The sequence below is a fragment of the Leptonychotes weddellii genome, chromosome X (assembly GCF_054177405.1).
Source record: "Leptonychotes weddellii isolate Sample4059 chromosome X, ASM5417740v2, whole genome shotgun sequence".
Taxonomy (NCBI): domain Eukaryota; kingdom Metazoa; phylum Chordata; class Mammalia; order Carnivora; family Phocidae; genus Leptonychotes; species Leptonychotes weddellii.
In genome coordinates, this window is record NC_138385.1 from 75,532,455 (window position 1) to 75,544,125 (window position 11,671).

General features: G+C 48.3%; 1 protein-coding gene across 2 annotated transcripts in view; it reads left to right on the forward strand.

Moving 5' to 3' along the window:
* Positions 1 to 1,233: 1,233 nt before the first annotated feature.
* CXHXorf38 (chromosome X CXorf38 homolog) overlaps positions 1,234 to 11,671 on the forward strand; it is a 21,184-nt gene continuing 10,746 nt past the window's right edge. The window contains exons 1-5 of one of the 2 annotated variants that reach the window (XM_081808982.1): positions 1,237 to 1,515; positions 1,668 to 1,802; positions 8,543 to 8,662; positions 10,266 to 10,415; positions 10,709 to 10,888. In XM_081808982.1, coding sequence (XP_081665108.1) covers positions 1,300 to 1,515; positions 1,668 to 1,802; positions 8,543 to 8,662; positions 10,266 to 10,415; positions 10,709 to 10,888 — 801 coding nt within the window. In that variant the 5' untranslated portion in view covers positions 1,237 to 1,299. Of the gene's footprint in view, positions 1,516 to 1,667; positions 1,803 to 8,542; positions 8,663 to 10,265; positions 10,416 to 10,708; positions 10,889 to 11,671 lie in introns of both variants that reach the window. The other variant, XM_031028463.2, reaches the window with a different exon arrangement.

Consider the following 11,671-nt stretch of genomic DNA (forward strand, 5'->3'; position numbering starts at 1 on the left):
AAAAGGCAGCAGAGGTCAGCCAGCATGCTGCTGCACAACCCCAGGAGACTTCCAAGTAGCCAGTGATTTGTTCAAATACCTTGCCCAGGAATATGAGATTGGTGGAAGGGCACGTTTAGATCAATGTAAAAATAATAGCTAATATTTACTGAGAGCTTACTATTGCTAGGCACTGTCCTAAGTATTTCAATGTGTATTTAAACCTCACAACTCAGTGGGGTAGGTATTGTTATCCTCCTTTTACAGATGAGTAAACTGAGGCCCAGAGAAATGAAGTAATTTGCTGATATCAAAATTAAGTTTGCTTAAGATCAAACAGTTAAAAGGGGGCATTTTAAATTCAGAGCTAGAGCTCCTACATACTTGTGCCACTTTGCTCTTAACCACGAAGTCAGGGGAAAGTTTTGTTTAGACTCTTCCCCCAGAGCCCTTTGACTACACACAATTTTAACACTCTTCCAAGCTCAAGAAGCTCACTAAAACGCAACTAAAACTGAGAGGACCTCTTGTCATACAGAGCTGACAGTCCATTGCCTTCTGATGCTCATGGCACTTACTTGGAAGTTAACTAAGACTGCCTTATGTAAGAAGCACTAATTATAACCAAGAGTATTAAATAATGATCTAAGCTGGATTCTTCAGGACCATAGTGGAAGAAGCCCTTATCCGGCTCCGGGCGGTGCAGCCCTCCACAGAATCCAGGGGATGCGTCGTCCTGTTCGCTTCTGCTAGATGGCCCAATGGCGGATGTTTTTGAGCTTTGTGTCACCTTGGCACTGCAGACGCATGGTAGATGCGTGCACACTGCACTAATACCCTTACTTGCTACAGCCAATCTGTTGGGCTTAGGGATAAAATAAACTTTATAGAATTGTATAATGCAAGGAACATAACGTAATTCAAAAAGTGTGCGTTGAGCATCTTCTGTGTTTTTACAATAAAAGAGCACAGACAGCAGGAGAGGGAGTCGAATCGGGGACTGGCAGGGTCTCAGTTTGGGGGAACAGACAAGAGGGCGTTAAGAGTTTCAGGTACAAGTTCTCTGGGCAAGCACGGGATAAAGGAATTACACATCTGCTGTCACCTAACACGGGTGGGGAAGGCGTACCCTTGAAGCCAGAAGGCTCCGCCCCGGGATCCAGGGCGCAATGCGGAGAGCTCTGGCCCCGCCCTTCGCCCTGCACGTAGGGGCGGGCTCCGGGCGGGGCCGGCGGCACCGCCCAGACGTCCGCGTCTGCGCACTGCCGCTCGCCCCGCCTCTCGCCCGTGGTCCCGTACCCTCCCGGGCCCGAGCGGGACATGGTGCTGTCAGAACTGGCCGCGCGCCTCAACTGCGCGGAGTACAAGAACTGGGTGAAGGCGGGCCACTGCCTGCTGCTGCTGCGCGGCTGCCTGCAGGGCTTCGTCGCCCGCGAGGTGCTCGCCTTCCACCGCGGCTTGCTCGCCGCCGCCCCCAGCCTGGGCCCCCGCGCCGCCTGCCGCAGCGGCTCTCGGTGTAACCCGCACGCCCGCCAGGTGAGCCCCTGGCCCCAGCGTCTCCCGTCCTGGTCCCCGAGCGTAGGGTCCCGAGCCCTTCCTGGGGCGGGGCGGACCGCAACGCTCCGGGGTGACTTGCCCAAGACGCCGCCCCTCCCTCCCGGGCCCCTTCTCACCCCCGCCCCCTGTAGTTTCAGCCTCAGTGTCAGGTTTGCGCAGAGTGGAAACGGGAGATTTTGAAACACCACACCAACAGGAATGGAGACGTCCACTGGGGAAACTGCCGGCCGGGCCGCTGGCCCGTCGACGCCTGGGAGGTGGCCAAGGTAAGCACCTGCTCAGGAGGGTAGGAGGTGACCCACCAGGCAGCCGGTCACCTGGAGCCCGGAACCCCATAAACAGATGCAAAGATAGAAAGAGAGGAATGGGTGTTTGATCTAGGGTCTAGTGTCCAGGCGGTTCAGAGCTGCTGTCTGGATCCGATCTAGCTTAGCGAAGTAGAAGCTTGCTTCTTTTACTTCTAACAAGGCATTTAAGTTTGCTACCCCTGCTTGGACAGCTGTAGCAAAGATTTCAACAAGAGACGCTGACCCAAGATGTAGAGCGAGCATCATGAGCACAGGCCCAGAGGGAGAAACACATAAGGGTTTTTGAGTGTAGGCTCCCTGAGTAGCTCATTTTGGCTGTAGGGTGCCATCAGGATGGCAGAGGAAGCCAAGGGAAGTTAGAGCTAAAACAGAAAGGACTTTAAGTGGCCAGGTAAGGAATAAAACTTTGGGGAGGTCGGGTGGAGTGGGCAGCCAGATAGAAGGCTTTTAGATCTTGCCACTCTGACTTGCCAGCTGGGCCAGTTGGGGATTTTTTTTTTTTTTTAAATGTTTTCCAGAAGCCCAGTAAGGGGTAGGGCAAGGCAAAGTCACCTCCTAACACACATTAACTTTTGTAGTCCGTCTACATGCTGATTAGCAACAGGCACAGGGTTGGTGCCTTGGAAGCAGGGATCAGAGTCCCAGCTCTGCTGCTGTTGTGTGACCTTAGGCCAGCCTCTGTTCCCTAAACCTCAAAAATGAGGAAGTTGGACTTGAGCAGTGGCCACAGACTTGTGGCTATCGTGGACCCATAAACCCACCGCATCTACACCCTCATCCCAATTTTTTTTGTTTTTGTTGTTGTTGCCACCATAGAATTGCCAACGCTTACTTTTACCTACAAAAGAAAGAAACTTAAAATTCTGCCCTTTACTGTGACTGTCCCTCACCTGTTTGGTCTTTGTTGCTGCTTTCATACCCTTAGAATCCTCTCGAAGCCCATGTCCCCTGCCCATGCCCCTTTTTGCTGCTGTCACCCACAGACCTTCTAGTCCAACCCCGGTGTTTATGTTTTCCAACCACATCCTCCTTTTTTTCCTCCTTTCTCTGAACTTGCACGGCCCAACGGCAGCCCTGATGACACCATCACCTACTTGTGCTCAGGGGAAGAATCTCACAAGGGAACTGACTGGTTTCACTTTTAGTTCTTGATCCTGTGCCCCAGTGATCTGGCCGCGGCTCTGTAGAGGGCTCCTGTTCCTGGGGACAGCTGTTGCTGTCTTTCCCTCGCCAAGCTCCGATTCCTCCACCCTCATTCCCAGCTGCTGACTCCGTGCATTTTCCCTGCAGTTGATGCATGCCCCCACATACATGCTTCCTCATCTTTTTACCAGACCTGCGAACCTACCTCCATGTGCACCATCTTCTTCCTTCTGCCACAGAGGAGGAAGGGTGTCTCTCTTACCACCTTGGCCCTCCACTTGTAGGTCGGACCATATCCCCTCCCACCTGCCCACAGACTTTCAGGCCTCAGGTATCCACTCTGTCTCCCTCGCAGTTTATTCCCATCACCATACAGATAGCTTTAATATCGCCTCGGTTTATTCAGTTTTTTTTTTTTTAAAAGACAAGATTAAACACAGGGTTACTATATGACATAGCAGTTCCACTTCTAGGTTTGTAGCCAATGAAATGAAAATACACATCCACACAAGAACCTGTGCTGCATGAGTGTTCATAGCAGCACTATTCATGACAGCCAAAAGGTGCAAACAACATAAATGTCCATCACCCGATGAATGGATGAGCAAAATGTGGCCTGTCCATACAATGAGATGTCATTTAGCCATGAGAAGGAATGAACTGGGGAGCCTGGGTGGCTCAGTCGGTTGGGCGTCTGACTCTTGATTTCGGCTCAGGTGGTGATCTCAGGGTGCTGGGATCGAGCCCTGCATCCGGCTCTGAGCCCAGCAGGGAGTCTGCCTGGGATTCTCTCTCCCTCTCCCTCTGCCCCCCCTCTAAAATAAATAAAAATCTTAAAAAAAAAAAAAAAAAAAAAAAGGGCACCGGGGTGGCTCAGTCGGTGAAGCGGCTGCCTTTGTCTCAGGTCATGATCTCAGGGTCCTGGGATCAAGCCCCCATATCAGGCTCCCTGCTCAGCAGGAGTCTGCTTCTCCCTCTGTCCCTCCCCCTGCTCATGTTCTCTCTCTCTCTCTCTCTCAAATAAATAAAATCTTTAAAAAAAAAAAAAAGGGAATGAAGTACTAATACATGCTAGGACATTGGATGAACCTTGAAAACATTATGCTAAATTAAAGAAGCCAGTCATATATGATTCCATTTCTATGAAATATCCAGAATGGGCAGATCTATAGAGACAGAGATGAGTGGTTGCCAGGGCCTGGGGGTAAGAGGGAGATAATAGCTAATGGAGGTAGAGGGCTTCTTTTTGGGGTGATGAACATGTTCTAAAATCGACTGGTGATGGTGGCACAACCCTGTGAATATACTCAAAACCACTGAACTGTACATTTTTTTTTTATTGAGGTATAACTGACATATAACATTGTATCAGTTTTAGATGTACATCATAAAGGTTTGATATGAGTATATATTGAGAAATGATGCCACATCACTATACATAGTTACAAAAAGTTTTTTTTCTTGTGATGAGAATTTTTAAGATCTGTTTCAGCAGCTTTCAAATATGCAATACAGTATTACTAACTATAGTCACTGTGCTGTACATTACATCCCCATGACTTAACGTATTTTATAATTGGAAGTTTGTACCTTTCGACTCCCTTCACCCATTTTGCCCACCCCCACCTCTGACAACCACTGATCTGTTCTCAGTATCTATGAGCTTGAGGTTTTGTTTCATTTTGTTTTAGATTCCACAGAGAAGTGAGATCATACAGTATTTGTCTTTCTCTGTTTGACTTGTTTCACCAAACACAGTGCCCTCAAGATCCACTCACTTTGTCCCAAAGAACTGTATGCTTCAGGGGTGCCTGGGTGGCTCAGTCAGTTAAGCGTCTGCCTTCGGCTCAGGTCATGATCCCAGGGTCCTGGGATCGAGTTCCACATGGAGCTCCCTGCTCAGCGGGGAGTCTGCTTCTCCCTTTGCCTCTGCCCCTCCCCCTGCTCATACACACACGCTCTCTCTCTCTCAAATAAATAAAATCTTAAAAAAAAAACTATGCTTCAAAGGGGTGAATTATATGGTATGTAGATTATATTTCAAGCCGTTTTAAAAAAAAACCCTTGAATAAATATTTGGAAAATAAAATTTAAACAGAAAGAAAAGCTTCCCTTGAGCCATTCCCTCCAGCTCTCTCCCCATTTCTGTATCTGCCTCCCATACCCGTACCCAGTGGAGCTTCTCAGAAAGGGTTTTATGCCTGCTCTCTCTTCCTCAGCTGCCGGTGACTCTTCAACCCATTCCAGCCTGGCTTCTGCCCCTGCCAGCCCACCGCGTCTGTCGTGTCGGGCATGCGTGACCTTCAGTTCTCCAGCCTCCTCTTCCTTCCTCTCAGGCATTTGGCATGACTGGCCCCTCTTCTTGAAACACCCGTGGCTTTGTGACGTCATTATCCCCGCACGGGCTCCTCCTCTTCAGCCTCCTTCCCGTCCTCGGCCGGCCTTTCTCAGGCCTCTTCTGTCCCCCTCTTCTGCTCTGGCCACACTGCCCTGGCCCATGGAATTGACCATTAAATACTACACTCATGCTGATGGCTCCCCAATTTGTCCCTCCAGCCCTGCCCTCTCTTCTGAGCTCCAGGTGCCCCTCTCCAGCTGTGTGCTCCACCCCTTTCCTTATTCCCGCCTGGGCACTTTTGAGTTTATTTCTCAAGCAGGATTCGTCATCTCTACTCCCCAAACCCACGGCTGTGCCCCAGCAGCCACGACCTACAACCACCCTCGCTTCATCTCTCCCGCTCACCGCCCCCTTGTTTACACCTGCAAACCAGTTTTGGATTCCTTCTCTCTGCCTCCTGCCTGGCCTCTGGCGACAGCCTCCCGCCCGGCCACCTCTGCCACTGCTCTGGTTGCCTCCGGTCGCTTCTGGTCGGTTCTCCACACAGCAGGATGTGTGGTCTTCAAGGGGGAATTAGATTTAGTTTTAAATTAGCTTCCCTTGCGTAAAACCCTTGGCTGGCTTCCTGATGTCCTTTTTTAAAAATTTTTTTTCTTAAGATTTTATTTATTTATTTGACAGAGAGAGACACAGAGAGAGAGAGAGGGAACACAAGCAGGGGGAGTGGGAGAGGGAGAAGCAGGTTTCCCAAAGAGCAGGGAGCCTGATGCGGGGCTCGATCCCAGGACCACCTGAGCCGAAGGCAGACACTTAACAACTGAGCCACCCAAGTGCCCCCTGATGTCCTTAGAATAAACTCCAAACTCCTTTCCAGGGCCAGTAAGGCCCAGCGTGATCTGGCCCCTGTTTGTTTCTGCAGCCTCATCTCCTCCTACTCACTGAAGAGGCAGGAGAGGGTAATGGGACGCAGTAACATATGTTTCCCACTGCTGTGCATTTGACATCTGGAACACAGTGGCACATGATACCATTTTAAGAAACTCCTTTCGGTGGCAAGGAGGCAGCAGAGCCTCCCTGTCGGCTTCTAGTTCGGAAGAAAGGGAATAATTGCAAGAATGAAATGTGAGTGTGGAAAAAACAGGTCTGTATTGGTGAGAAAAGGCCAGGTGCAGGACATACCTTGTCATGGAAAAGAAAAACTATGCCTGGTTTTGTGGCACCTAAGACCCCTCTAACTTTGGGATCATCCTCCCAGCAGGAGCTGAAGTAAATTTTTTTTCCTTCAGTTTCATTGCATTAGTTTGGCTGTGATACAGGAGTTAACTTGTGTGTTAACATCATAGCATCCATGGGCGCCTGGGTGGCTCAGTCGGTTGGGCCTCCGATTCTTGATTTTGGCTCAGGTCATGATCTCGGGGTCATTTGATTGAACCCCGCGTCGGGCTCCGTGCTCAGTGCTGAGTCTGCTTGGGATTCTCTCTCTCCCTCTCCTTCTGCCCCTCCCCCTGCTGGTGTGCTCTCTCTAAATAAATAAGTAAATAAAATTTTTTTAAAAAATCATAGCATGCATCATAGACTTTCAGAGGCTCAGCATGTCAGTGGCTGTTAAGACATGGAAAGAGTGATGGTACTGGCTACTGTACCTTCTGATATGGGCCATTCATGCATACAAAGTTCTTTTTTTTTTTAAGATTTTATTTATTTGAGAGAGAGTGCATGAGAGAGCACGAGGGGGTGGGGCAGAGGGAGAGGGAGAAGCAGATGCCCCGCTGAGCAGGGAGCCCGGTACGGGATTCGATCTGAGGACCCTGAGATCATGACCTGAGCCAAAGGCAGACGCCCAACCGACTGAGCCCCCCAGGCGCCCCTACAAAGTTCTTCTTAATTATGAGAGGCTCCAGCAGAGGATTCCACCGCTGTGAGGAACGTAGCCCTGACTCTCCTTGGGGGGTGTGAGCCCTGACCATAGCCCTTTTTGGAATACCATTACAAGCAGCACTGTAGGGAGCATTGTGGTTGCTTGCCTGCTGAGATGTGTTTCTTTTCAAGGGAACAGGTCTCTTTAGAATTCTTATTGCAAGCAATCTTCATATGTCATCTTTTCTAGTCCCTTGGCAGGAATGTACTGGTGAGCTTCCGAGCTTGGTAAAGTTTTTGCATTCAGGTGTAAATTTGGGACTATTTCAGGAAAGAAACACACCCAAGCCTTGTGGTGACACCATTTTGGGGGTCCCTGCCTTAAAATCCTACAAAAGGCAAGATCATGCTAGAACAAGGCCCTTCTGATATATTGAGCATCTCAAACCCTAGGACTCATCTGTAACTCCTGGGAAGGTCATGCTCACCTTGCACCATCAACATAATAATTGCCAACATTTACGGCCTCTTGGTTTACCATTTGCCAGGCACCTTGCAAGTGCATCCCCTGCATTAACTCATTTAATTCTCACGATGTCCTTCGAGGTGGATGAGGACACTTATCCCCTACTTACCGATGAGGAATCTGAGGGTAAGTAACTTGCCCAGGGTCACACAGTTGGCAAGTGGCAGACCTGGAATTTGAACCCAGCTGTGTCACACTGCAAAGCCCAGGCTCTTAACTTTATGCTACCACACGAACTTGCTCGAGTCATCTTTATTTTTTTAAAAAAGATTTTATTTATTTATTTGAGAACGCACAAGCAGGGGGAGCAGCAGAGGCAGAGGGAGAAGCAGGCTCCCCGTGGAGCAGGGAGCCCGACACGGGGCTCCATCCCGGGACCCTGGGATCATGACCTGAGCCGAAGGCAGACGCTTAACGACTGAGCCACCCAGGCACCCCTTGCTTAAGTCATCTTTAAAGTGCCCATTTGGGAGTAACTATTATTTTTAAATTTCAAATCTTCTCCACAACTCAGCCACTGAAACTTCAGTGCTTCCTACCCGTGCAGCCTGCTTCTACACCATTAGGAAAGGACAGGAAATCAGTTCTGTTGAGTGTTTAAGTATTTCCGATAGCAGAGGGGACAGGCAGAGCAGCCCTTCGGTTACCACCCTTGGCCAAGGCTTAGCTCTGACACCAGTTCCGGAACTTACATTTTGGACTCACAAGACTCGACCTCGAAACCTCAGTAAGAGAATTTCAGTCATCATTTGGGAAGCGGGCAAATGACACCTGCCCCTCTAGCTCCTAGGGTTGGAGGAGACTCAGGTGTCCCTTGTGCGTCCCCTATCGTAGGCCTTCATGCCCCGAGGACTGGCAGACAAAACCAGCCCTGAGGAATGTGATGCCGTTGCTCTTTTAAGTCTCATCAATTCCTGCGATCACTTCACGGTTGATCGAAAGAAAGTCACAGAGGTAAGAGCCGGCGGATTTAAAACCATACAGTGAGGGTCAGTCGGGTCGGTACTGTGAAGACCAGCTGAGAGACGCACCCTGTGGTGCCAAAGCAGCCGTGCACACATAGCACACAGGCTGGCCCCAAAACAGTGGTGTGCAAGGAACGTTAAGCTTTGGTTCAAGGTTGGCGTCACTAAGTGGGCTAGCGGGGCTCACGGTGCACGCGCCTTCTATATGTCCGAGAAGCCCCATGCAAATGCAGGCAGGAGATTGACCCCTTAGTTCTCCCTCACTGAGGTTTCCCAGCACCTTGATCTTATACTGTTTGCTACTAAAATAGATAAATCACAAATTTCTCTTCCCTGGTATGCCATAAACAGAAGCAAAGTAATCTTCTATATTAAAAAAAAAAAAATAGAAAAGCAGTGCATCACTCTGTCCATCATATGCCAGCATCTGAATCCTGCCCTTCTGCATCTCTTTGGCTAGACAATTGCAAGACCAAGGTACACAGAACTGAAGGAAATATAAACACTAATGGACAATGTCAGAATAGATCACGATGCTTGTCAGATTTCCTCTGGGGGATTTAGACTTTCTCTGTTTCACCAGAGAACAGCTCTTGCACATTTATTACTCTGAGAGTCATCAAAAAGAGTATATAACATATCTGGATTATATATAACATGCAGAGAAATGCATGTGTATTTTACTGGCATACCAGCAGCTGAAAGGACTGAGAATCTTGCTTAGTATCAGCAGAGGCAAAAACTGTCACAGTACCAAGTTGACCCCTTTGTATCTTTTAACCAAGAATGTCGAAGACTTTGTGAATTATATATTAATATATGAGACATGCGGCGCCTGGGTGGCTCAGTCGGTTAAACGTCCGACTCTTGATTTCAGCTCAGGTCTTTGTCTTGGGGTCGTGAGTTCAAGCCCCATGATATATATTTAACCCCTTGACCCAGCTTCCTGGAGCTCCAACAATATTTAAAAGATTTTCGTATTGTCTGCTTCAGCCTTTGGGTGTACCCAGAGCCAGAAACCAATACTCTTGCTCTTTAGCAGGTGGTTTTAAGTTAAGAGATTTGAGGGATTGTGTAAGAGTTAACCAGCCAGTCACAAGATTTCAAGAGCTAACAGTAGTTGTAGGCTTGATTGTATTTCTTATTCCAATGACTCCCAAGTAGCAAGCGGTCGAACATCCCCTCAAGCCCTGGTAGCACCTATAGGCCACGCTTGTGGATTTTGTAATTAACAAAGCCTTTCTGCAGTTTTTCTTTTCTTTTTTTTATTCCATTTGACATATGTCATGTGGCATAGCTCTTTTTTTTAAAGATTTTATTTATTTGAGAGGAAGAGAGAGAGAGAACGAGCACAAGCAGGGGGAGCGGCAGGCAGAGGGAGAGGGAGAAGCAGACCCCCCCCCCCCCACTGAGCAGGGAGCCCGGTGTGGGGCTCGATCCCAGGACCCCGGGATCATGACCTGAGCCCAAGCAGACACTTAACCAACTGAGCCACCCAGGCGCCTCTGTAATTTTTCTTCAGAACTACAAAATCTCTTGTTTACCCCATCGTTTGACTTTGAAACCTTCTATCCTTTTTGGCCTTTCGGTAGGTGATTAAGTGTCGTAACGAAATCATGCATTCTTCAGAGATGAAAGTGTCTTCTCTGTGGCTTCGAGATTTTCAGATGAAGATCCAAAATTTCCTGAATGAATTCAAGAATATTCCAGAGATTGTGGCAACATACACCAGAATAGAACAGGTAAAAATCAGATTTAACAGTTCTGGCATAAAGAATTAAGGGGGAAAAGACAACTGCAGCCACTCATTAAAAGTTGAAGTTTGTTAGATTTAAATGAAATTTTAGAATGTAAGCAGAGGGGAAAATGTTGATATGAAATCCATAATTGTGCTGGGCTTGAGAAGCTTTTCTGTGGCCACAGGATGTTGCTAAAGTGGATCCAGTCAAAGATGTTTAGTTACAAGTTCTTTGAGCAACCCAGTGGAGCATCTTTTCCATTCCATCATTCACACATCTGTTCGGTAATCCAACAGCTGCTGACATCTGACTGGGCTGTTCACATCCCCGCCGAAGATCAGCGAGATGGGTGTGAATATGAAACAGGAGTTTACCTGAGTGAGAGCCAAGTCAACGAAATAGAAATGGAATTACTAAAGGAAAAACTTCAAGAGATCTATCTTCAAGCACAAGAACAAGACGTGTTGCCTGAAGAGGTAAAAAAAAAAAAAAGAAAAGAAAAGGTATCATATGCTTTGTGTGAGTGAACAAAACAAAGAAAGGCGTCAGGGAGGAAGAGTCGCTCATTTTAACAGCCAGCCAGCTATGTTTCTGATTGAGAAGTCAAATCGTTTCCAGAAATGAGTATGCTTTTGGCACAGACCGATATTACCTCTCCACAAATATTTTCACTCAATCAGCAAACAGTTGAGTGCCTAATGTGTGCACAGAATGGACCAACACGGTAAGGGCTACAGCAGGATTCCGAACAAAGGCTCAGGAGGTTCTCGGCAGGTCAGGGGGGATTGCAAAAAAAAGACCTTGCCAAGAAGATGCCGTTGAGCCAGGACTAGCAGAATCACACAAGCGTGTGGCAAACTGGCAAGAACAGAAGGCTGTTGTTGGCCAAAGGAGCAGCACTTGCAGAGGTATGAAAGAATAGCGGGGCCGGAGCAGTGACAAGGCAAGTGTAGGAGGGAGGGTCCCGTGAGCTTGGAGCCGTATTTTGAAAGGTTTGCTATGCTGCTCCAAGGGGCTTGGGCTTTGTTCCCAAAAAGCAGTGGGGAGCCAACAGGTGTTTTTAAGCAAGAAAGAGTAAATCGAATCGATCCGATGTGGCTTTTAGAAAGTTAACTCATGGTAGTTGGAGGCTGGAAACTAGCAGGAGACTAGCAAGAGGCTGTCACAGCCGTGTGAGAATGGAAAAAGGACAGAAACTAGAGGTGCAGCGGAGGGGCCGGATTCTGCAGGCATTACTTGGGCAGAGCTGATGGCTCTTA